Source organism: Platichthys flesus, chromosome 5 (genome assembly GCF_949316205.1).
Source record: "Platichthys flesus chromosome 5, fPlaFle2.1, whole genome shotgun sequence".
NCBI lineage: Eukaryota > Metazoa > Chordata > Actinopteri > Pleuronectiformes > Pleuronectidae > Platichthys > Platichthys flesus.
Window position 1 is genome coordinate 6,614,413 of NC_084949.1, and position 25,441 is coordinate 6,639,853.

The following is a 25,441-nucleotide window of genomic DNA, read 5'->3' on the forward strand; positions in this document are numbered from 1 at the left end:
GTTTTGAACAAAAGTGAAAATTGCAGCGCACTGGCAGTGATTTGGTGAATGTCATCTCAGAGAACCAAAACAAGTGTTTGACTCCTTTTCATTCCTGGGAGCAAATAAGAAAAAGCACAGATAAAGATGGATTTACCCTGGATAGCGTTTTGGGTAAGGTCTGACCATGAGTTATTGGTCTGTAAAAGATGCTGTGAACAACAACCGTGACCCTAACCTGAGAAAAAAACAAAAGGCAAAGTGAATGAAAATAGTGAGCGTCTGTTCTTGAAAAGCTCTCCTTCGAATCTATCAAGTCATGCCACAGATTAGTTAACCATGTTGTTAACAATCAAAAATGTAATTAAAAATATTTTGTCCTCACTTTGGAAACATGAACATTCAGGGTAGTCATTTCCATAAGTGATTTAATTAAAAAATAATCTTTGGACTTATGATGGCTCATTATGCATTCAAATTGCTATGTAGCTACCAGTGCTCAATTTTTAAGGTTATACTTTATGTTCAAAGGCCTGATTCCAATGTGCTTGCATTGCTCTTTGAGTAAAGCTATTTCGGTGAAGTGAACTGAAATCCATTTATGCTGACACGTTTTTACTCTTCCGTATCGTCTTGACATCGTGACATCATCCAGACGACAGTTTGGCCCAGGTTGCAAACACGATGTCAGATCTGCCCTTTCAGAGGTGAGATGAATAAAATGAAGAGCTGTTAGATGGAGTTTGGCGGGTGAAGAGATTGCAGGCATTCCGATAAATGCACGCAGAGTGCGCCGGGGTCAACGGGGTAGTGAGGCCTCGTCTCAGGTCAATAGGTTGTTGTGGACCCCGCAAGCCAGCAGATAAGGAAAGAGAGGGGAGGAGAAATGGGCACCAGAGTGCACACTGTAATAGCTGTCTGCTCTGGCCTGATGAGGTGGCTGGGGAATAGAGCCCTAGGATGCCTGAGTGTGTGTTTGTGTGTGTGTGTGTGTGTGTTGACTGATGGGCCGGCTGGGCATAAGAAGGCAAAGGAGGAAGTAGAGCAGTTGGTGCGTCCCGCTTGCACTTGTGTGTCCACATTGGCGAGCCATGTAATGCATGTGTGAAGGGCAGGGTGCCTATGTGTGATGAGGGGGCAATGGTGAAGGGTGATGGGGCCGGGCTGTGTAAATGATGGTTGATGGGGTCTCTCGAAAGTCTATTTAGCCAGAGTAATGAAGTGCGTCTGCCAGGGGAAGAATATGAGGGACACGCTGAGGCTCAGACCGACTGCTTGGTCACCTGAGTCACGGACGGAGAGAAGAGGAGAGATGGACAGGACGATTCGATTGTACCGGATCAGGTCATCTCACAGCCAATGACAGGATGCGTGTCTCTTCCTGTGGGTTAACCCGCTTGTCCTCTGAAGCCGAGATGTTTGCCTGTACTTTCTCGATTTCTTAGCAGCACTAGAAGAGGATATGAGTCCTCTAAATATTTGATATCTTAGAAGGTAGTTCTTCCTTAAACCTTATACAACGATGGGTGACTGGATCTCATGCCATTGAAAGCCCATACGTGAAACTTCAGTTAAGAACAATTTATCATAATTTTTTTGTAGAGAGTCTGTGTTGGAGTTATTAAAACAATTATCCTTAATGAGTTGTGCATATTCCACAAGCGGGCTATTGTAGATGGATTGTTCAGTTACAGATTATCAGATATTTGTCTGGTATTGGAAATTTGTAAAAAATATTAACCAAGCCATGTTAAACCATTTTCAGACATGACCTTCGGAGGAACTAAAGAGAATTGGGTCCAGACTTTAGCCAGAGGTTTTCTTTCACACATGCACAACGCAGCAGCACAGCAACAAATCCTCCAGAGGATTCAGGTGAGAGGAGCTGCAGCAGGGAGAGGCAGGACATAATTAATTGATTCCACTTTGGAGATCAGATGTTTTTGTTTACAGCACACCGTCACCGGTTTCGGCTCTTATCGCCAGAAACTCTCTTGACATCTTCAAAGGTGTCTCCTTTATGTGTGTATCTTCTTTTTCATGAGGAGGTGTTTGTTTTTCTCTTTCTTTTGTTTCATTGTGTGTCTGCTGCCTGTTAGAAACGTCATCACACACCCACACACTTGCTCGTGTTGAATCCTTTGGCAGATCGTCTGCTGTTTTTTTTTACATCACATCTCCACATGTCAAATGTATGCATGTGTCATGCAAAACAAAGCCAGACTATGACAAAGCAAAAGCTTGGCCTTCACATGTATACGGCTATAAACACAATCGATATGTCACATGAAGTTAAAGTCTTTTCCATCATTTTAAACTTGTTTTATTGGTTTATCACACAATTCATCATCTAAGTTCTTTAACACTGATGCACAGACCAGGTTGGCATGTGTTGTTACATGTAAGGGTTGTGTCGAATGATACCCAGCCTTTGGTCACATTTTATATTACATTCACAGTTTTTCATAATGGAAGTGAAGGGCAAACCTTTTCACATTACGTTAATTCTAGGATTATATGATATTTCTGTATAATGGGATAAGGTCCTTTTATTGGGAAAATATTGTTAAATCATATAATCATAACAACAGTAACAAAAGCATTACCATGAAACCTTTCATGTCAACATTGGACAAAGCGTCTTCCTTTTATGTTTATATTTTATCTTCCCACATTTTTCAGTCTCAGACACAAATGTGCGCTGGATTGTTTTATTAACTTTCATCAGAACCCCAAGGGCCATCCATTCAGGCCCCTACCACCAGACTGCTCACATGCACTGGTCACATGTTTCCCTTCTCGTAAAAGAAGGCTAACTTGTGATAGACCTGAACAGATTGTCTCTGTTTTTAGGCTGCTAAGTGAGGGACTGATGCTTCTCCCCCATGACCCTGGACCTCATTTTGAGCACTAAAAACCACAACCAGACTCCAGCGCCTCTTCGTCTTCTTTTTGTCTCTGTGAACCTGTGCCAGGCTGTGTGAGGATCACGCCGCAGTGAGGGGTGAGGTTGAGATGTTGAGGGCTAGTTTCTGACAGAAATGGACAGAAGGCTAGAGTGGCAGGCACCAAAAAGGGCAAACGTTTTTTTTTTCTTCTTTTTTTCTGACGAGCTATTGAGGTCGGGGAATGAGGAAAGTAGAGCACAACCATGGTGATTACATCTTTAAAGTCCACGAGAATCTTTTGGGATAGCTGAATAAATTTTCATGAAAATGTTCTAAAAACAACAGCTAAAGCAGCAGAAGTGCCCTGTGAGGATTTGAAGTGAGAAGCGGGTTCATAGCTTGCCTGTTTTTTGGCGGTGAATGTTTCTGCAGCAGGTTTCCAAGTATACAATGTTATTTTTAACCAAGCAAGCTCCATGGTTCTAGGAATGGTAATGTCGACCTGTTGTTAGTTTGTTATCGGTTAATTAGACAGGATATCTAAAAAATATATTGGATGGAAATCATCTTTCATAAGCATCATTGCGATCCCGAAAGGTATCACATGTCCAAAGTAAAGTTTTTTACAAGCGAAATGGACAATGCCTGTTTTGTCAGAATAAAATAAACCACTGTGCCTGGTTTGCAGGGATGTGCTCACAGTAATGAAAAAGGCCAATTTTCAGCTTCATTACAGCTGGAAACAAGCTGCTAAACCAAATGAGTTGCAAGGACAAATGCATTTGGACAAACTCAACTCTCTTCAGCAGAGCTTGTAAGAATGAGGTCTCGTGAAAGCTGCATGTGATGCGCACAGACACCCTTCAGACCTGGCTACATTTGAAGGACCCCCTATTTATCCGACGTATGGGAACGTATCCGAAATCCTTGGAGTTTCACAATGAATCGTATTCTTTATAAAATGCATTTTTATGCTTTTTTTTGATATATCTAATTTCCTTTTGACCACTTTTTCCAAATAGATAAAATAATATTTCTGCATCCAGCTCATTGATTATCTCAGCCCTCCTGACTCAGCGCGCTGTCACGTCTCTGTCTCTCTCTTGCTCACTCGACACCCTGACACACAGAATGGATTAAACCAATATGATTTGGTCTTTGCGGACACAAATGACATGCGTGATTATTTTCAGATGGATTTTTGAAGTGATCTCACATGTCAAGTGGTCATTGGAGGCCAAGGATGCATTCTAATGCAAGGTGTGAACAGACCAAATTAGAGCTCTCCACTTGTCATGGAGTTTCTCAATGCTGGTGTTAATACCAGGTCTGAACAGGGCAAGGTTTTGTCGTGAGTGAGATATCTAACGTGGAAAGATGTGGCAAATGCAGAGCCGCTAGATGCAGAAAAAGTAAAATTGCTCCAAAGTCTCATTTTGTCTTTAAGAACCAGCAAAGACCAGATAAAAAACTGATATGAAATAAAAAAATGAAGGATGACAAAATACATTTCCAGTTTTTCTGGGAACAGATCCCAACATTTGTGGATAGGATCAATGCATAGTTTGATGCAAGGGAGGAATTACTCTCTTTGCAAACCATACATGGCACTACCAAAGGTTGTTTGAGCAAGTTGTATTTGTATAAAACCATCTGCATCTGCATCATTATCATCTTCACCATTATCATCACTACCATTTGACATCAGATGTCTCACTAAAACAAAGCATTCCCAGCCAGCATCGTCAAAATGGAAATGAGCCGAGATTGAACCCCCCCCCCCTCCACCTTGTAACCTCAACAACTATTGGACGGGTTGCCTTTGAATTTGATATATATTTATTTACACACATGTCCACAGGGTCGATTGTAATAACTTTGGTGATCCTTCAAATTTCCATTTAGTGCCACCATCAGCTCAAATTGTTTAATCAACTTTTCCATCAGTCTCAGCTGCATTCATTCTGTGTTTAGTGCTAATTGTCAAATGTTAATGCATCAAGCTGAGATGATGAACATGGTAAAGCCTACACCTGCGGAGCATCAATATGTTTTTATTGTCCTTGTGAGCACGTTACCATGCTGATGCTAGCATTTAGCTCATAGCACACCTGTGCCAGAGTTCAGCCTCCCAGAGCCGAGAGCGAGGCTGCAAGCAACTACTTGTGTTTTATTGATCCCTCATATGCTATTATTCCCGGGTGAACGTGACAAAATACACATAAGAGAACTTCAATTACACTGTTTATTTATCACCACTTGACCTGTGTATGTGTGTGTGTGTTGTGTGGGTGTGTGCCTGCGTGTCATATTGTGCCTCGCCATAAATTGTCTGTGTATACCTTTCCTGTATGATTGTAAAACTTTGATATCTAGCTCGATTGTGATAGTCCCCCTTCCTGTACATGAACACATATTCTGCTAGTAAAAATACACAACAGGCCAAAACAACTCAAACGGGTGTCGAGGCTACACACAACGAGGCCTCGCATCTGTAAACTGTGAAAAGTAACAAGTAACAGCAACTTAATCCATGGTTTATGTGAAGGGGTTTGCTTCGTCGGCTTCAGCACTCCTTCTCTGTTTGAATCGATACAAGTCTTGATTTTGTAGTACTTCGTATTATTAGATTGAATGACAATATGAGGTGTAGAAACTAATCAATGGTTACACAGTTTTCAGAAAAAAGTATATTGTATATGTATATATATAGAGAGTTATATATATAGATTTATATTCATTTATAAGCTTTTTAAAATAGCACAGTAAACACTTTGCACACATGATAAAAACCACTGAATGTGTCTGATTGTTTATGTATAGGCCAATGGAATCAAGGGAACCACATCCTGGTAAAGGGCCATTTCACTTTCTCTGCAGTCAGCTCAGGAAGGAACCGTTAGTCACTAGTGTAGAAATGAGAACATTCATTTGTGATATTTTATTGACAGACTCAACATGAGGATTTTGTTTAAACTCCTTTTCTTTTTCTGCGCGTTGTCTATGTTTGTTTAACTCGCCTTCCTGAAGTGGCTAAACATGAAAGAGGACTGAACCCCGACTCCGGAGCGCCTGTTCCTGTCTGTAGCTGTACGCTGGAATACGTTAGAGTCTGCACACTTTAACCACACAGAAAGAACAACAGAAACAAAAAAAGAGAAGTTATATAAAGACAGTCAAGTCAAAAAACCAGAGATACAGAATTTATAGTACTGCACATCATCTCTACTTGTCCCCCTTTCCTTCATTTTTTTTTTCTCCTGTCATTTCATACCTGTACAACACCTGCCCACTACCTAATTGTCTTTCTCTCACTCTGGCTGTAAGTCTCCTTTTTCCTCCCCAAACAGTCTCTGTACAGTTGGCTTAGTGGTGACCATAGAAATAGCTAAAGGGTTCCGTGTGACGTTGGTTGTAGTTTGTACAGAAACATTATTTTTTTTTTCTCCATGTAAACAGGCACACACAGATCTCTAGAGGCTAACTCCTCAGTCCAAAGAAAAGAGAAACCACCTCTGTGAGTGAATCCGTCTCTCTTATTTTCACTTGTCGTTTTTGTATTCCTCTGTTCATATCAGTTCCTTTCTTCTTTCTGCTGATGATTTTCCTAATCGTCAAATGTCAAGTGTTTTGGCCCCGGTCTCAGTCCCGCTGAGAGGAATAAGGCCTTGGATTGTTCCTCAGGAATATAGTTCTATTTCTGCTTCCCCCCCTCGGCAACCACTGCCAAGGTTTCGTTACAGCTCGCCGGCCGAGATAATGAAGTTTAACGAAGGTTGCTCTTGTCCAGGTTGCTGTTTGTTTAGTTTTGTTTCGCTGTCTATAGCGTCGGCATTGGTGGTATGGTACAGAAATTCACGCTGTCTCCGACATGTCCACGTGGAACGAGCTAGCAAATCCTTTTGCGGGCTGCAAAGAGACAGAGAACACACTTGTTAAGACAAATGACACCCTTCCCCCTGGGACTTTTTAGTGACACAATCGGCTCGAAATACCATCACTGGAAGGATACATGCCACAGAGGACTCTCTGTGAAGTTATTTATATACCCTAAAGGCTGGTCGTCGCGGTGTAATGCTACAACTAATTTGGGAATTGGATAAAAACATGTCCATCAGCGGAGATAAATGTTCAGAATTTGGTGGCTACATAATGCATGCACAGAAAATACACAGAGCACTAATTGCTTCATTAATTATCTATAAATGGATCATTAAACATTTATAAACCCTTTATCAAGGCAACGCTGGTGATCAGAGCATTGCCGTAACCACTAGTAGCATTTGGTGCTATTTTTAAAAGGAGAACACAAGGCCGATTGGTTAATAGAGCCTCAGCCTCTGGGACCATTCCCATACTCTTCACAGACTGATGAACTACAAAACCTTGCCAAGGCATTGTGGGGTCGATTAACTGCAACAGACCTGAAAAATGTGAGAAATCGTAAATCAAAAAAAAAAGAAGAGTAAAATGAAATAAATTTGTGGCAAGTTTTGGTCTGAGCGAAATAAGGAGTGCACTATCCCAACCCTGCGAGGCAGATGAGATGAGCAGACGCGCAGGCAGCTATATTTGGAGCAAAGCAGGCTCTAGCACCTAAAGGCTAAATACCAATTATTTTTCACACAGACCTGATGTGCAAGAGAATATTGCTTGGCTCTGTTTGCCAAGTGGCACACAAGAAAAGAGAAAGGGAAAAAAAATGAAAAGAAAAGCAGGTTATGGTATTCATCGTTTACCTGAGAGACAACCCACAGTCAGCATGCAGTATCATGGAGGATGGTAGTTAACATGGTGGTGACTTGACTGGAAATTACTTCTCTACTGAATGTGTATATCGCATTCCATTCTCTACTCTTAGAGCTAATAGAATATTCATGTATGGTGCGAGAGCTCCGAAAGCAATTGAAAGCGGCAAATAGTGTCCAGACATCCTTTTCAGAAGAATCTCTTTAGAAATCCCATCGAGAAAATCAGTTTTTCTCCAACGTATATGAATATGTCTCATTTGCCAAATTAAACTGACTTCACATAGTGATCTTTTAAAATTTCTACTTTCTCGCGAAAGAACAACAACAAACAAACTTATGTACGAGAATTTTCCAGCAGAGGAATAGTGACCTCACGTTTGAAAAGCCCACCTCACCCACCCCTCTTTATGTCAGGTATTGATCGGCCGGCGAGCAAGTATAGATACTCGAGACTGGCTCTTGAGAACAAATGGACTTCATTCCTCCTGGAGAAGAAGAAGCGTGGGTTGTGTTTTTCACCTTTCGAGCTATTCAGTAGGAAAGTCATTGTGCTCGAGCAAACTCCTTTTGTTGAGCAGATGGAAAAAATATGTATTTTTCAACATGAGATGATGTAGCTTGTATTTTCTCCCTTCACACTCAAATCCTGTTATTTAAGTTATTAACTCTCTTTAATTGTATGCGTATGAGGATGGTCGGAATAAAAACATGATGTGTACTTGTGTGCTATGACCTTTTCCTATATGAGCATCAGATAAAAAGGGATATTGAGGGGTCAAATTTAGAGAAAGGGATAATAAAATAAAGAAAAAGGGGCCACAGCAGTTTCACATGAGTCCAATCCGGATTGTGTTTATTTTATAATAAGTCATATGATTACAGACAGTGTTAAGGGTTAGGATGGGGTTAGATTAAGAATTTCAAAGGGTGTTTTGGAGCAGGGGGAGTTAGCAGTGGTAGTTTCCATTACATTCAAAAGAAGAAATTATAATTTACAAAAATAATCAATAAAAACAATTCAACAAAGCTGTATTTTATAAAAAAACTTCCTTAATAATATAAGAAATAAAAGTTGATAAACAACATAAAAAGTCCAGATCAGAATCAAGAGGCAGAATAATTGTTCCCTCCTTCAGTATTTGTACTGGACCAGACCAAAGTCATAGGGTCCCAGGGAGCTTTCATACTGATACTCACAGAGAAAGGTGGGTTTGTACGGTAGGGTCCCCCTATCATACTCTTTCCTCTCTAGCGTGCTGGAGCTGTACTGCTGCTGTTGCTGATGGAGGTGATGGTGAAGGCTGTGGTGTGACTGTGATCTTTGACCGTCCTTGCCAAAGGTGGAGAATGACCTATCGTTGGACGAGGCGGTAGGCGAGGCCATGGTGAGCTGGTCGGAGAGGTTGACGGAGCAGGGTACCTCAGTGTCGGGCAGCGTGGCGTCCATGCCGGGCACGTGCAGGTTGCTGCGGTAGTCCGGCCCCTGGCGCCCGTCTGACGGCATGAACGACGGCATCCAGCAGCGGTCGGAGTGGCCCAGGGCCTTGCACTCCTCCGTGCAGTTGGAGAACAGGTCGGTGCCTGCAGAGGAGATACATGTGAAGGCATGGAGAGGATGAGCGGGGTGAGATGGGTGGAGATTACAGACATATGAAGGATGATAATGGAGGGGCAGGAGAGGGAGCAGTGGAGAAGAGGCAGCAAGGATATTTGGAGTGGAAAGGCGAGATGGGGGGGAGGGAGATGAGAGAAAGAGACCAGAAGAGAGAACACAAGTTAGCAATCATTTGCCAATGTCGCGAGCAGAAAAAGTGCAGCAAACGCTATTCATCACAGAGACAAGGCCAACATTGATGAAGCGAATTGTTTGTTTTCCTCCTCACCTCATTCATTCCGATGAAATGTGCAATCAAAGTGATGTGGCGTGGCGAAAACACCCCCCCCCCTCCCCTCCATCAACATCCTCAGACTCACAATTGATTCCAAAACACCGAGAGACAAAATGTGAATCCATATTCTAAAACCCTGCTCAAGAAAATGACAATCATCTCCTACGAAATGTTGCCACAAAAACAAACAACATATTCACTGGCTGCTTAATCGCACTCATGTCAGTCATCCCTACACAAACCAGCAAAGTGTGTAATTGACACAGAGCCACTGCCAAAAACAACAAAAAAGATGAAATTAACATCTGAAATGATAAAATAGAATAAGGCACTCACACACACGTCCAGCATTAAAGAGGTACCAGTTATGTTAATTACACTCTCTTAGAGAGAATAAAGGGAGCAGGACGGGGGGAAGACGAGTACAAGAGATAATAAAGAGGCTCGAGAAAGAAACAAGAGACGTGAACAGAGTCATCATCATAATAAGACCCTGCAGCCATTCTCGACAGTTGCGCAGATTGGATTCACGGTTTTCCTTCTTTTTCCCAGCGAAGCCGGGTCAATGCGGGAGAGCGTTGGAATGAGGCGGTTCAAAGCCGGGGAAAAAACGCTGACAAGTTGAGGAGGAAAGAGATGCGATGGGAAAGTGAGGTAGAAAAGGAGGCAGTGAAAAAAGAAGTGGACATTCTGGTATCTGCAATCCCCCCCGAGGCTGAGAGGGCTTCAGATCAGAGGGTCTACTTACACAAATCTATTCTACTGATCCACTCCACTGATAATGCCACTGTTCCTCTATGACCAAAAGCAGTCACAGACAAAGCTATGTAATATATATTACACAAAAAGGCTAAGCCTATAGTATTCATACACAGTTACATTTCAGATCGAAATACAGGTTTCACTAATCAGCACAGCTCAATACAACCACGCCAGTGAAGTAATACGGTAACCTGCTTTGATCTGGAATAGTAGAACTTGCTGAAGGACTGTGTTCACTCTGTAGCAGCCTCGCTTTGACCTGGAGCTTTGAGGAAAGCCCCCCCCCCCCCCCCCTCTACATTCACCCCTCCTGCACATTAAGACTAAATCTCACAATATCAGCCTGTCATGGATTATGGATTATGTTTGCCTACAGTGAGAGAGGCATAGCAACAGAAAAAGATGTGTCTCTGGTCATATAGGCAATGGTGCACACCGGTTACCTTTTTGTTTTGCCTGCTCTGTCGGACTGAACGCTTGGACTCAATATGATGCCACAAAAGTCTTAGACTTTAAAACTAAATAAAAAAAATAAAAAAACAGTGTATGGGAAGCACAACGTTACTGTGTTGGGATAATATCAACCAGTGTTATGACAGCCGTGCAAAGGTGTAATTTCCCCCGAGGATTGGGAGCATGTCTACCTTAGTCTTTGAAATCCTGTTTATTTTTTCCAGGATGGTTTTCTTTCCAAACATCATCCTTGTACTTTGTCTGACCACCATCGTCCAGACGGGAGAGGGGAGGGCTCGATAACAATGTTGATATGCTCACATGAGTCGGCTTCAGTCATTACTGTGCACTTAAAGCAATAAGATTAAAGAAGCAGCAGCCAGAGGGGCTCATGGCGTTTCTCTTTGCCCTCGGGTTTGTCTCTCAGGCTACACACAGTGTATACCTGCAGCCACAATTCAAGGCAGAACAAATCATCTTCAGCATGTTTCTACTGTGTGTTTGCAGTTACTGATGATAATCCCTTAATAAAAAAAAAAAAAAATAATACACACAAAGCTCTTTGTGCTGAAGATTTAATGCACCACTAAATTAAGCAGGGTTAAAGCTGAAATTTACATAGGATTACGTTTTTTCCTTCTTTCCTTTGTTTTATAATTCTACCTTTATTTTGGAAAAATAAAAGATCCACTTTTTTTTATGAACTACCGTAACAAAAGATCTTGGAGGAGAAGGAAGGAGAATGACGATCCGTAGTTATTCAAGCTGTAAATGTTCTCTGTGCACAAATCCTGTATAAAAGGTCGTCTTCAGAACTGCCACCTTGGCTGATTTGTTCTCTGGTGTTTGTGAGCATGTGGATCTAATCGAGTTCCTGATACGGTGCCCAGCGGCGAGTGGAAAGGAGGGACCATGCAGTGACCGGAGAGCCGGGAGGAGGCACAGAGCTCACACACAAGAGACGGCGAGGGCCAAACAACGGGGAGGGGGGGGAGGCCCAGATTTCACAGACAGCAAGACTGCGTGCAGGAGAGGCAGCGAGACTGCGGGAGCCATCGGGGAGGGGAAGGGAAACCCAGGCGATCACAGATGGAATGAGCAAAGGCCAGAAGAGACAGGGGGAGACCAGGGCCTCGCAGGAGGAGACGGGAGAGGGGTTAAACAGAGGTGGAGAGAGAGGGGGAGCTCCTTGATTTTGAATCACCAGAAATGAAAGAAATGCAAATTAAGATGTACTTTTGAATCTATTTCCACCCCTTTCATAAATAACTTTTGCAACAAATAACCAACCCTTTACTTTCTATACCCTTTTTTTCAAAATGTTCCCTATATGCAAGTTAAACGCAAAAATAAAAAATATGCCAAAATTTGTATTAACCAACGACAACAGCACAAACTTGTTTTTTTTCCAACCCTGAGGGTTATGTGGAGTTCTCTGCATTCTGCTCTATCACATCTTATTTACAAAAAATAAAGAGAAAAAAGAAAACTCTGTATGACGGCTAAAAAAATCTGTTTTTTTTGTGTGGGTTTTATTATTCTGTTTGCTTCAGCAAGTTTGGAACATGTCAGATGCCTCCTTGGTCTGTTTACCTGTGTGTTTCCTGTGTGCCCCACAGAATCAGCACCAGTCAGTGCTTTTGCTGCCAAAGGCTTCATTTGTTTTCATCACCAGCCGGCACGTGTGGGCTGTGTGTCAGCGGCAGCTCTGCACTGCGTCCGATCAGGTGGAGAACAGGCAGAGCTGTGTAAATCCTAATTAAGGAATTTGAGTGATGTTTACTTGCATTCGGCCTCAGATTCACCCCTGGGACTAATGTATATGTATGCTATCGCTAAAGGTTGTGGGGCATATAAATGCTATTTCTGTTAATCCCATCCTTTTTGATAGCCTTTAGCCTTTCAATGGACAAACGCAAATTTATTTCCACCTCCGGCGCACAAAGGCGTTGACCTCAGAGCCCTGCAATCACCTCTGTGATAAAGTGGTTGGTAGCCTTGATGCATTTGTATCTAAACATGAAAACAAATTAACTGTATGACAGAAGCACAGGTTTAAACCCAAAGTCACGTGCAACTTTGCAGAAAGCACACAGACATTAATGTCAAAGGATTAAGAGAAAGCTTCACTTTTTGCTCCATATCTCTCATGTCGGACGTTATTCCTGAGCAGGCACCAGGGCGTATAGTGCTCCGGAGATGATGTGTAAATATAGTCTGCAGCCGTCACTGTTTACCGTGCATCAGGCTCGGAGAAACTCTTGTCACTTGCTTCCAAACTACTCAGTGATTTTTGCCTGCCGGCTGGCTCTTAAAAAGAAATGTCAGGGACATCGACACATACGTTTCCAGGCACTCACGAGAGCACACACACTTAAAAATACTCAACGCGGAGACATATGTAGACGTACGGAAGTGAGCAGACAGACAGGGCCGCGTGCACATGACACCCGATGGCTGTTGATCCTCGCGAAGCACCTTTTCTTCCTCGGGCATGAAGCAAAACAACAACCAGAACGGTGACTGGCAATGACAGGCCCCGCCAGCAGCCCTATCTCTCATCGTGACCTCATCAGGCAGGAAGAACACAAGCACACACGGACGCCTGCACATGCACGCAACTATACTAACACACACTCACACACACAAAAGGAGATGTAAACAATGCTACATAATGCGAACACAATCTACTTGCTAATAAGCAATCAGCACTTCTGTTTCTTTCTTTTTTTCTTATTTCATTACGTCTCTGCGTGTTGCCGAAATCCCACGTTGGCATGATTTGACTAATTGCCCGCCGACTGACATACATCCAGCAACCGGGAGCGGGGAAATGAAGGAAAACAAATCCTGAGAAAACATGTGCCCCGTGTTTGAATTCACATTGCGGGTACATATCTGCTGCACTCATGGTTTTTGCCATCGCTCCCTCCCAGCACTCATTCATCTGTCTGTCTCCCTCTCTGTCCAGATTAGTCCCTCTGAGTCCCTTCCCCTCTTTCTCTGTCTCTTGTTATTTTTCTCTCACATTTAAGCCTCTCTGGCCGTTTCTTCCTCTGTAGTAATCTTGTTTATAAAAAATAAAAAAAATCACTCCACCTCCCTCAGGTAGAGGGTGTCTTCTATCCATACCTCTGTTTTTTCATCTTGTCCTCCACTGTTCCGGAGAGACTACAGACACAGAACGTCAATATTTGGACAGCAGCTCAGGACGGCAGGGGAGTAGCATGGCTTCCGTACATGAGTTGGCCGGTGAGGCTGTGATGAGTAAACCAGAGACCTCCCAGGGCCAAAACAGAGCAAGATGGCTCTCACCATGTCCCGGTAATGACAGACAGAGAAATTGTCCTGAGTCTCTGAGAGGCAGCTACCATTTTCGATGTTTGTTCCAGAGCAAATGAGCTGGGGAAAGAGAGCCAAGATGGCCGCTTGCCCTAAGAGTGTCCGTTTGATTAATACGGCCCCTTACACATTGTTAGAGGAAAGCTTCTGGATGACCACTGATTATTGATCTCTGGTTTGTCTGCTTTTCATCACTGGGTCTTCTCTTGAATGCAGCACCCTACGATGTAGAGCTCTGATAATACCTCACATAGACATTAGAGTCTATATACAGACACCTGAACGCACCATTAAGCAGAATAAGAGGCTATAGTAGGTAAATGACGTTGCTATTGGAAATCCAGCCTGGCAAGGAGAAGATAATCAAACAGGTTCTATGAACTAATATAGTCAGATTATCTCAATTATATTAGCAATTTACAACCAAATTAACATTGAGACCAGGCTTATATTGGGATATCGTAACACATACAAACACTGGTGGGGTATTCATTTTGTTCAGAATGATGAACAGACTGAGGATTCCAGTAATGTATGTGGCCAGGGTTGGTGACCTGCGTTACTTTATTTGGAAGAAAAACCTCCCACTTCTTATTAGCAATTTCTCATTTCACAGCAAAACTACAATGATTCAACTTTGTTATCCAATTTCATATAAGTTTATTTAACATTAGGGTTTACCTAAAACCTGCAAGAAACCAAGCATACATACTTTTAGCCCCACCTTTATTCCTGTATCTTAACATTTAACTTAGCAATTACTTTACACTGCTTTTCAGCCATAATGACAGAAATAAGACCCCAGTAACCCGAAGGGCACTGAGAGAACACATTCTTTCACCAAGCCCCAACTGTCCCCTGATGAAAGCACATTTAAATTCACTAAATCCAGGGTTTTTATTTGGATCTGCACCGAATTAAAAATCCTAAAAATCATTCCCTGAAATATGTCTGGATTTTTTGTATTTCAACTGAAATGTGGAAAAGTGCCATGTTAAAGAAAGTGAAACGTTTTTTTTCTGAGATCTGCCCAGTGTTCCAGATCCGCATGGAACAACAAGGTCATGCCCCATCCCTTCAAAAACTTTCATGGAAATCACATGAGTCGATTTTGAGAAGCTCTGCTATAACAAACAAACAAAGGCAGACCAAAACCTCACCGCCTTGGTGGAGAAAATAACCTGGTGTTAATCACATGACGTAAATGTGCACTAAAGAGTTGTCGGTAAGGTTCTTGATCATATCAGCTTGTCATAGATCACTCTGAGCATTACCATCACGTATCTTAACATAATATTTTATGTTTTTTTCTGTCAGAAGTGTTGCGCTGCAACCTGGCTGGAGCAGATGTTCGCCGATATTAAATCTCTGAGCTGAATGATATGTGCGTTTCTCGTGGCCAAAGCCTCTTTACGACTCTCAGGACTTTTGCTGCGATTTCCATTCGTCTTCCTGCCTTATGTTCCACTTCAGTGATAAATATCCACGGCCCCTGTCAGAGGCCAGCAACATGCCTCTTCTCACTTTTTGATCTGCTGTTTTCAGCTGATGTGAGGCATTTTCATAAATACTGGTACTGAAAATGAGGATGAGTCGCCGTTTCTCTGGAAACACTCAAGTTCACTCATAAACCACATACCAAGAACACATCCATCACAACACTCTGACTGCCCCCTTCATTCTCTAGGTCTTCATGCTGTAAAGAGGTCATGTGGAATAGTGATTTTTGTCCTTTACTCTTCCTGAGTTTGACATAAGAAACACATGTCGCAGGCTGATGCAGTTAGTTCATCAAACTGATCGATCTACCCTTTTCTCTGCCCTGACTTTTACTGACTTCTATTGACATTGAACAGAGCACTCGGCGTGTAAGTGGTGACATCTCCACCTGTTGCAGGCAAAATGCAGATAGATTTTTGTAATGAGGCGACGTTGTTTATCCTCTTTGCTGCAATCGATTTTTTTTTTTTTGTTTTTCAAATCACATTGAGAGTTTTGTATGCTCTCCTCTGCTAGAGGGATTTCGGAGGCTCAAGAGTGAGCTGGTGCTTAAAGTGCATTTTAACCATGTCACCCCTGGGAAACTTGCTTTACTTATTTGAGTGAGTGACTGAGAGACAATTGTTGTAATGGATAGTTTGATGCAATTTCATTCTGATTTAAGTCTTTTGATCAGAATTGAAGATTGAAATATTTTGGAAAAATGGCCTATTTATGTGCTATTTTTCTGTCATGTAGCTATATAAGCAAACTGTCTTTTGAGGGCATTGTTTGAGTCCTGTTTAAGCCCAGATATTAATACATGTTGTATTATTTTGACCTAAATCTATATTTGTGCACCAATCGTTCACTCTATGCCCCCCCCCCACTCCTGTCTTGTCATCATCTGGGGCCTGAGAGGAGGATGTGTCAAAACGCTGCAAGCTAAATTCCTCTGACAGCTCCCTGACATGGGAAACTGCAACATGGTGCCCACAACTAATTCATAATCAGCCTTCTAATACACCATTGCCACAGTGATTTAATTGTCCCATTTGTCACGGCTGTTGTTCCCACCAAAACAAACGTCATGATAATGATCGTTTCCAGTCTCCCACCCGTCACGCAGCCTTCCGCAGCTGATCGAATGTTTCTGAGATGCCAATTTTTTTCTCTGATGAATATTTTATCCTCTCTTATCTGTCACCTTTATTGTTTTGCTTGCTCACTCTTCCCGCCGTGTTCTATTAGGATGATGAGGGGAATAATGAGGTAAACAGTGTCTAATGCGAATCAAACAACCTAAAAAGAGGGGAAGCGGGTGCGGGGGGGGTAAAAGGTGTAGCAGTCAATCAATAGCGCTTCGGCTCCTGACGCAGCTGCGCCTCAATCCAGACACGCCGCCTTCAGAAAAGCCATTTGCCCACTTTCTGAAGGTATCCGGTGATATCCCAGCCTCACAGGCAGTGTCCCTTTGATTTAAAAGCACGTTGGGAGACTTATTTTCTAAAGTGTCAGGCGAGTGGCCGTGCGGGAAGCTACGCCAGGTGTAGTTGATGATATGCCAACTGGAAATGGTTTCCTCTTGATTTGAAATATTCCGTGGTGCACCAAAAAGGGAGAGGGCGCCGCGCGCTCCCGCGAGGGAACCTTGCCTCTAACCCTCCTTTGATAATTGCTATGCAAAAGGTTCCAGAAATGAATTACTGATCAGCCGAGTGTTGCGGAGAGCCAACGTGTGGGGGAGACAGAATGAAGGATGAGACCCTGCCACAAACCCTGGAAGCGACTATATGTGTGTCAGACAAACACACACACACACATAGAGAATGGAGGAGTATTTACAGTACGTGCATGCTAAGTAGAAGTGTGTGCATGCATGTGCGCACACGGATTTGCTTATGCACACAACCGCTGCAGAAGGGCATAAAAATACACACGGCCTATACATAGTCTTCGCTCAGGCTTATGCAGATTGGCTCTCTGCTTAAAGAACGCGCACCCAGCACTAAACTTACACAGACACGGCACACAACCCATGCGAGATGAGCAACCATATTCTCTTCCCCGCATATTTACACAATAAAAAATGTGCCCGTATGCATACAGTGGCATAGATGAGCAATGTGTATTCCGTTATAGATGCAATATACACCTGGCAGCGTGCCAAGCACTAGCGACCACTCTCCTCTCATAAACTGAATCTCATTTAAGCTTATCAGAGCAGTGTCTCGAAGGGAAACTCCTTTGCTATTCTGTCATCATCACCGAGACTTGTTTTCTCCCACACAACACACACACACACACAACACACACACACACACACACACACACACACACACACACACAAGCAGATTATATACAGGTATCATGTATACACCTACATATTAAATCAGACAAAGGTATACCTTTACAGCCACACACACTCAAACAGGCCCGTCTGGTTTTGTTCACAGAAGTCGGTGAAACTAAAGCGCCCCTCTTCCAAAAATACCAGCCGTGCGGAGTAACCTCCCATGGAGTGGTAAGCTGCTCCCTTCTAAATTCAACGTGAGGCGCAAATGTGGCTGTCTTAGCATGAAATACGGAGTGGCGCACCAACTGTGCACGCTCCCAGGCCACTGCCAAAGGATCCCGCTCGGAGCTAAATAAAGCTAAAGGAAACATGTTACAGGCTCATAAATGCGATCCTGTAAATGTGCTAGTAAACCGACAAGTCAATAACCCGCTTCAGAATAAATTCCCAAATGCATTCACAGGCCAGTCCTGGAATAGGGTGTCATGTATGATTCCTTATGGAAGCCCGGGGGTTACCTGCCGGCTGAATGGGCTAAATGCGTAACCACTTATCCACAGCCGAAGCTACTCTGCATGACTCCACTGTACTGTTCCACTTATACATAAATTCACATTGTGATGCAAGATATCTGACTTTCCGACTCTGAATATGAAATTAAACGCCCATGTTCATCTTTATTTTATACGAAAAGCATTTATTCTTGACTGAGAAAGAATAGAGTTTTGGGATTTCTTCCAATTCTGCATTTCAGTCTCACACAGTTTGACCTTCTCAGCCTCTTTCATCAACGGGGCCAGGGAGTGCCACGACCACTGCTTCATGCTGGCTCTCTATTTTGACTTGGTTCTTTGATAATGAAGCCCGATGAGGACCATTCACTATCCTACAACAGCTACCTTATCTGCTCTCTATTTGTATTCCCGGCACTGCTATGATATTTGGCAGGTTCCGGTCTGGCCAGGGGTCTTACGCAAGCCGCGCGGCCCAATCCCTCAGAAGGAAAGGGCAATTCAATAAGAAATGCGATTTTGTATCGCTCTGCTTTTTGTCTGACTCCACTTTGATCAATAAACAGGTACAGGCCTAATAGAATTTGAGAGAGAACAGGGGGATGCTTATGATAAGACCTTGTCTAAAAAAAATCGAAAACCACCCTGTAAAGTGCAGAAGACAAACGGGAGACAGTAAATAAACCTGACGTGAGAGTGTGGATGGAGAAAGAAGGAGAAATGTTTTTAACTTCGACAATTTATCTTTATTTTAACTTACTCCAAAGCCATAAAACAAATAAAAAAGCTGCTGATGTGTTTGATCATCTGACTCTATAACCAACAAGGACAGTACAACACTGACTGTGTGGCTGAAGTGCATCTGATTATATCAACTTAACCTAAATACCTTTTCTTTTCACTTGAGTGAACCTATTGATTTGTGCCACTGAAGCACTGTGGGCCTCACACACTGGCTGGCTGCGAGTCGCTGTCTTTTTTTTCTTTCACTCTGCGAAACAGCAGCAGGGTTAGAAAGAGCGAAGGGCAGGAGGCAAGAGGCACGGAGAGAAGGAGAAAGAGAATTCCCCAAATATTCCAATCTTTCATCCGGGTGTGAAATACAATCAACACCTCAGGGGCTGTTCATGTCAGCCATCCAGCCAGCGGCCCCGGAGCCCAGGCCTTCTTCGCACACTCTCAAATTAAGGAAATTAAAAGCCAGTGGTCCGCACCGACAAGTCAGCATCATCCCATTCAAAATTGCAAACACACACTATCGGAACTCAGGCGGGGGGGAGTCAGGGTACTGAAATAACAGTGTAATATTGTGGTAGAGAGGTTGGGGACTCACCGGCTGAATGACCCCGGTTGGTGGCGTCGTGGTCGCTGTCACCCTGTTCGCTGTCGCCGTGGCCGCTGTCTTTGGAGCTGACGATGTCTGCTTCTTGGAAGGCCGAGCTGGAGGAGGCGGCGGATGGTGCAGCAGAGAGTCGTGCCGGAGGAGGAGAGGAGGAGAGCGCCACGCAAAGCGATGGAGAGGGCAGAGAGAGGGAGAGAGAGGTCGATGTAGAATATTAGGAAGAGGGAGGATGAAGGGAGAGGAGGAGACGGATTTAACGAGGGGCAGAGAGACAGAGAAAGAGAGGGAGAATCAGAAATCAACACCACATTAATAACGTCATGGTAGCCGTCAGGAGTCTAAATTGGATGTTACACATGGCATGTAATGAAATCCAGCAGAAGGGCTTTAATAGGTGCTGCTCTGTCAGTTATGGGACTGATGCCAAATTGAAGATGAACGTTATGGATACACTGGGAACCATGTAGCCTCTCAAAGCCACAATTAACGATGCGGAGTGTACAGGATTCATACTGATGGGTGTAATATTCAATTTTACAGATATGTGAGCAGGTTATGGATCCATGAGGCCTATTGAATGTTAGAGGGCCTCAGATGGCGGATGGTGTGGCTCCCTAAGCTTTGAGCTCTAGTAAAATAAAGGTGTGTATGTGCGTGTGTTTGTGTGTGTGTGTGTGTGTCTGTGTGTGTCTCTGTATGTGTGTGTGTTTGTGTGTGTGTATTTGTGCTTGACAATACCTGTTGACACGTCTAGGTCTGTCCACCAGATAGCCGAGTTCCGCTCGTTGGTGTTTTGTCTAGAAACCCCGGAGAAACACACATATGGTCACTTTATATGCCAATTGCCACATGGACATTTTACATACATGTCAAATGAGAAACATGTTACACGCATGCACAGGTTGTCAGCGGGTAATTGTGTTAGGCAAAGCTGTGGCAGCGCACGGCGTAGGGGGGGGGGGGTGGTGCCGCGCATCCACTTGGTGAGCGAGTGAGTGGGTGAGAGGAGACGAGAGCCTGGGAGAGTGCGTTAGGGAGGCGATTGAATGCGTAAATGATTGAGCCGCCCGACGCTGAAACTGAACAACCTTTGTTCACGGTGCTGCCGTGCTGGGTCGTGCACGGAATACTTAACGCGCAGCAAAGGCAGGGCTGTGACTTGGTGTCTGGCTTCCCTCCAGCCGCGCACCGCAATCAACAGAGAAAAAAAAAGGGGTGAAAAGAAAAGGGCCCCCAACTCCACAGCTCACCCCGAGCAGAGCGCACAGGCTGAACACAAAACAGGGCCCTCGTCTCCCCCCCCACACACACACACACACTCCTGATGATGTTTGCCACCCAAAACGCCATGACCTGCGTGGGATGTATCGAATGCGATACAAAAGCACCGCAGGTAGAGGCTTCTAACGGAATCAAATTATGTCGCGCGTAAAGAAGTGCGCTCCTGGCGACATTTTAGCCACCGTTTCCAAATGTATTTCAGGTGTCCACTTCGTTCCGAATGGATACATATTAACACTCACTGTCACGGCTGGTGTCACACCTTGTCACAAAGCTAACGGAAATATTCCAAACTGTGAATACATTAAGAGATAAATCAATATCCCTGTGCGCGCTCTTGATTCTGGTTTGTGGTTAAAATATGGGTCAGATTAAATCACCAAACCCTGCATTTTTTAAAGCCTCTTCCAACCTGGTGCTTTAACAGGAAAATTATAAGCACTTTATGCCCAGAGTCCGGATCCCTGTCACACTCGGCTGCGCATCATATAAAGGCTGATCTGACAGCGCTCCATCGTGAATACAACTAAAAGGCCACACGGGGTTTAACCATTGCCATGTCCAACCACTATTCCCCATGACAGTGATTAAAGGCCACAGAGCAGAAGAGCGGAGTCAATAGCAGCTTTCCTTTTCCATCTTCTCGGAGACTTTTTTTGCGCGTGACCTGGGTGGATAAGGCGCTTTGACGTGAAGAGGACACAGCTGTGGATTTCTGGAGGATATTTGGAAATAGGTTGAACCTTCAAATCAGGTTTTTTTTTCTCACTTGTACCACCTCTGATGTGAAAATAAGTGGCACAAGCAGTTTGAGGCGGTTTCAGGCCTCTCTTACCTCGTTAGACAGGATGCTGCCGTTGGATATGATGTCCGGCTGTTGGTCACTGTAACCGGTGACTATGGCACCGCAGGGGTTGGTGTGATCCGTGTCGGTGCTGCGGGAGGGGCTGCACGGTTTGAGGAACATCAGATCCGTTTTGGCGGACTCCGGTGTCAGACACACCTGGTAACAGTAGGAGTTCTGGTTCTGGTGATGGTGGGAGCCGAAGCCCCCTCCCACGCCGCCCACACCAGACTCCTCCACGGGCACCTGGCCCACGGGCCCGACCCCTGATGTCACGTTGGTGCTCTGAACTAACATGATGTCGGACTTACTCAGCTTCTTCTGTTTCCGGCTCCGGGCCGACCTGCTACAGCAGGAGCTGCAGCACAGGCAGCATTCGCCGGCCATCAGGCACGTGTACAGGTTGAGCGTCTTGTCCTTTTGACAGCGCACGGCCAGCACGATCATGGCCAGGAGGAAGATGAAAGAAACGGAGCCCAGGGCGATGATGAGGATGAGGGTGAGGTCAAGGGAGGTCTCCTTTGCCTTGGAGGCCGAGCCGCGGTCCCCGCTGCGGCCTTCGACCACACTGTCCACTAACATTACACTCACACTGGCGGAGGAGGAGAGGGGGGGCTGCCCGTGGTCCCTCACCTCGATCAGGAGGTCGTAGTAGCCCAGTGGGTCCCGCTTGGGTGAGATCCTGCGGGCTGTCCTCAGCTCCCCTGTCCTCCAGTCCATGCGGAACATTTCCATCTCGTTGCCCCGCAGGATGCTGTAGGACAGCCGTGCGTTCTCCCCATCATCCGCATCCATAGCCACGATGCGCGTCACCAGGTAGCCGGGCTCCGCAGAGCGCGGCAGGTGCTCCTTGGCTGTGCCGTTTTTACCGATGGGGGCTATTACGATTGGAGCGTTGTCATTTTGGTCAACTATGATCACATTTACAGTGGTATTAGAGAAGAGCTCCGCGGGACCTGAGTCCTTAGCCTGCACCATGAAGCTAAACTCCTTCAGCTGCTCATAATCAAAAGAGCGCAGCGCGTAAAGGTAGCCGGTGTCCTGATTTATGGACACATACGTGTCCACAGACATGCCCTGTATGTCACACTCCAATATGGAGTAGGTAATAAGAGCATTTTGTCCTATATCAGGGTCCAAAGCGCTAACCGCGTGGATGAAAGCACCGGGCACATTATTCTCAGTTACATACACATCATAAACCGCCTGCGTAAAACGGGGCGCGTTGTCGTTCTCATCGGAGACGTGCACTTTGATGGACTTGCTGGTGGCGAGTGAAGGCTGGCCCTTGTCTTTCGCCACTACGGTGATGGTGTACGAATCCGTGCTCTCTCGGTCCAGTGGTCCGTCCGTCACGATGGTGTAGTAGTTTTTAAAAGACGATTTCAGCTTGAAAGGAACATCTCCCAGGATCTCGCAGCTCATTTGTCCATTCTCACCAGAGTCTCGGTCTGACACGCTGAAAAGTGCGATCACGGTGCCCGGCGCGTCCTGCTCGCTCACGGACTCGGTCACGGTGCTGAAACCGATCTCCGGTGTGTTGTCGTTCATGTCCATGAGTTTAACCAGCACTTTGCAGTGCGCGGGGACCGCGTTAGCGCCCAGATCCTTCGCCTGGACATAAATCTGGTGCGTGTTGCTCTCTTCATAGTCCACCTCCCCCGCCACCTCTATCCTACCTGTTCTGGCATCAATATTGAACAGGTCTTTTGTCCGCGGCGCGTTGTGACTGCTGAAAGAATAAACTATTTCCCCGTTTTGTCCCTCGTCGACATCTGTGGCGTTGAGTTGAATGACGAGCGTGCCCACGGGAGAGTTTTCCCGCAGGTTCACAGTGAACACGGACTGGTCAAACGTGGGCGCGTTGTCATTAGAGTCCAGAACTTTAACGACCAGGAGAGCCGTCCCGGTCCGCTGCGGGATGCCGCCGTCCACGGCCGTCAGCACGTAGCGGTGCACCGCCTGCTGCTCCCGGTCCAGCGGCTTCTCCAGCACCAGCTCTGCAAACTTGTTCCCGTCGCTCTGCGTCTGCACGTCAAGGTAAAAATAGTTATTATTCGTTATGGCATATGTGCTGAGCGCGTTCGTGCCCACGTCCGGGTCGAAGGCATTCTCCACCGGGAAGCGGGTCCCGGGGATGGCGCTCTCCGATATCTCCACGGAAATGTCCGTCTCGGGGAAGCTGGGCGGGTTGTCGTTGATATCCATCACATCGATCTCCACGCGAAACAGCTCCAGCGGGTTCTCCAGAAACACCTCCAGGTGCAATAGGCACGGGATGGTCTGCTTACAGATTTCTTCGCGATCGATTTTCTCCTTCACCACGAGCGCACCGTTCTCTAAGTTCACCTCCAGATAAGGTGTCCGGGAACTGGGCACCGTCTGGAAGCGGCGAGCAGAAAGTTTGGTGATGTCCAGCCCCAAATCTTCTGCAATATTCCCAACCACAGAGCCAGGCTCCTGCTCCTCTGGCACGGAGTAACGCAGCTGAGAGACGGCTCCATCCAGGATGGAGAGCAGGAATATTAACCAAATCATCTCCTACCCCTCTCTCAAAGTGCACTTCAAGACGAAAAAAAAATGTGTTATTCCTTTTTCTTACAAGAAACGAGCATTTCCGATTTCCTCAGTCCGCAAAAAGGCAGCGGAATTAAGAGCAACAAGGCTGTCCGATTCCAAAATTCCTCTCCTCAGCCTCGGGTCAGTGGAACATTGTGTCGTTTCAGCTGTGAGAAGCACAGCCATTTGATCCCAGCTTCTCCGTTTTAATCAATTCTGCGCCGGTCTGTGAGTTTTTGGCGTCAGCGCAAACATCGCAGGCTGGAGCCAGGACGCATAGCCAGCTCTCCCCGTGTACAGAGCCCACTGCCCCTTCTTCGCAGAAAGTCACAAAACAAAACCAAAAAAAAAACAGGAAACTCCACACGAGCAATTAAAAAAAAGGAAGGAGAGCAAAAACTCCTGTTCGCTCTGCGCCGAATCTACAACAAATGCAACTTCTGAATAAAGACTCGGCGAATAACAGGACTTTCCCTCTATCCCTCTCTCTCTGTGTGTGTGAGGATGTAATCACTGCGCCTAAGCGCTCAAAGCGGATGATGTTCTCAGCTCGGCTTCTGTGAGGAGAGTGTGAGCAGCAGGGTTGGTTTTGCGCGCAGCTCCTTTCCCCACCAGCCAATGGCATGCTCAAACCCCGGGTGTGATGGCACCTGATTGGGGCTCCGCGACGCCAGCCAGCGCGCACATCGGGCCCCTCATAACAAAACCAGTGGCGCTCCTCTCCTCTCCCCCTGTTCCTCCTCCAGGCAGGCCCGGCCTCAGTTGTAGCAGGGAAATTAAAATGTTTTACACATCCAGTGCATTAAGGAAGTCGAATAATACCAGGTGACACATGGCTTCGGTGGAGCTGTGCGTGCGTAAAGGGGCCGCTGCCATCTGAATATTGGCGTCTCTTAAATATTATATCAAAACGAGCAAAGTGCTTATATTTGTATGATAGTAAACGTTTCATTTGTGTGTTTTAGGTTTCCCTTTTCTGATAAATGACATTCCGCTAAATAATGGACCCTGGGATTTGTAAGGTTGCCCGTGATGAAAGGACGTCAACAGTCCGGCATCAAAAG

At 45.1% G+C, this 25,441-nt stretch overlaps 1 protein-coding gene across 3 annotated transcripts; it reads right to left on the reverse strand.

The window, feature by feature from the left end:
* Positions 1–4,726: 4,726 nt before the first annotated feature.
* pcdh10a (protocadherin 10a) lies at positions 4,727–24,916 on the reverse strand. Of its 3 annotated transcripts, none has more exons than XM_062388932.1 (5): positions 21,810–24,916; positions 20,432–20,490; positions 19,685–19,791; positions 9,039–9,199; positions 4,727–6,776 (listed from the first exon to the last, which is right to left on the reverse strand). In XM_062388932.1, the coding sequence occupies exons 1-5, from the start codon at positions 24,354–24,356 to the stop codon at positions 6,723–6,725; spliced, it is 2,928 nt and encodes a 975-aa protein (XP_062244916.1). In that variant the 5' UTR covers positions 24,357–24,916; the 3' UTR covers positions 4,727–6,722. The 3 variants fall into 3 exon arrangements, with proteins under 3 accessions (XP_062244916.1, XP_062244915.1, XP_062244914.1); XM_062388931.1 differs by having other exon boundaries at positions 8,816–9,199; XM_062388930.1 differs by lacking the exon at positions 4,727–6,776 and having other exon boundaries at positions 6,784–9,199.
* Between the last annotated feature and the right edge of the window lie 525 nt (positions 24,917–25,441).

Coding starts and splice junctions, on each gene's coding strand:
- pcdh10a (XM_062388930.1), bottom strand. CDS start 24,356: ATGATTTGGTTAATATTCCTGCTCTCCATCCTGGATGGAGCCGTCTCT. Junction 19,792..20,431: donor AGACCTAGACGTGTCAACAG/GTATTGTCAAGC, acceptor CGCCTCCTCCAG/CTCGGCCTTCCAAGAAGCAG. Junction 9,200..19,684: donor CAACCGGGGTCATTCAGCCG/GTGAGTCCCCAA, acceptor TCTCCTCTGCAG/GCACCGACCTGTTCTCCAAC.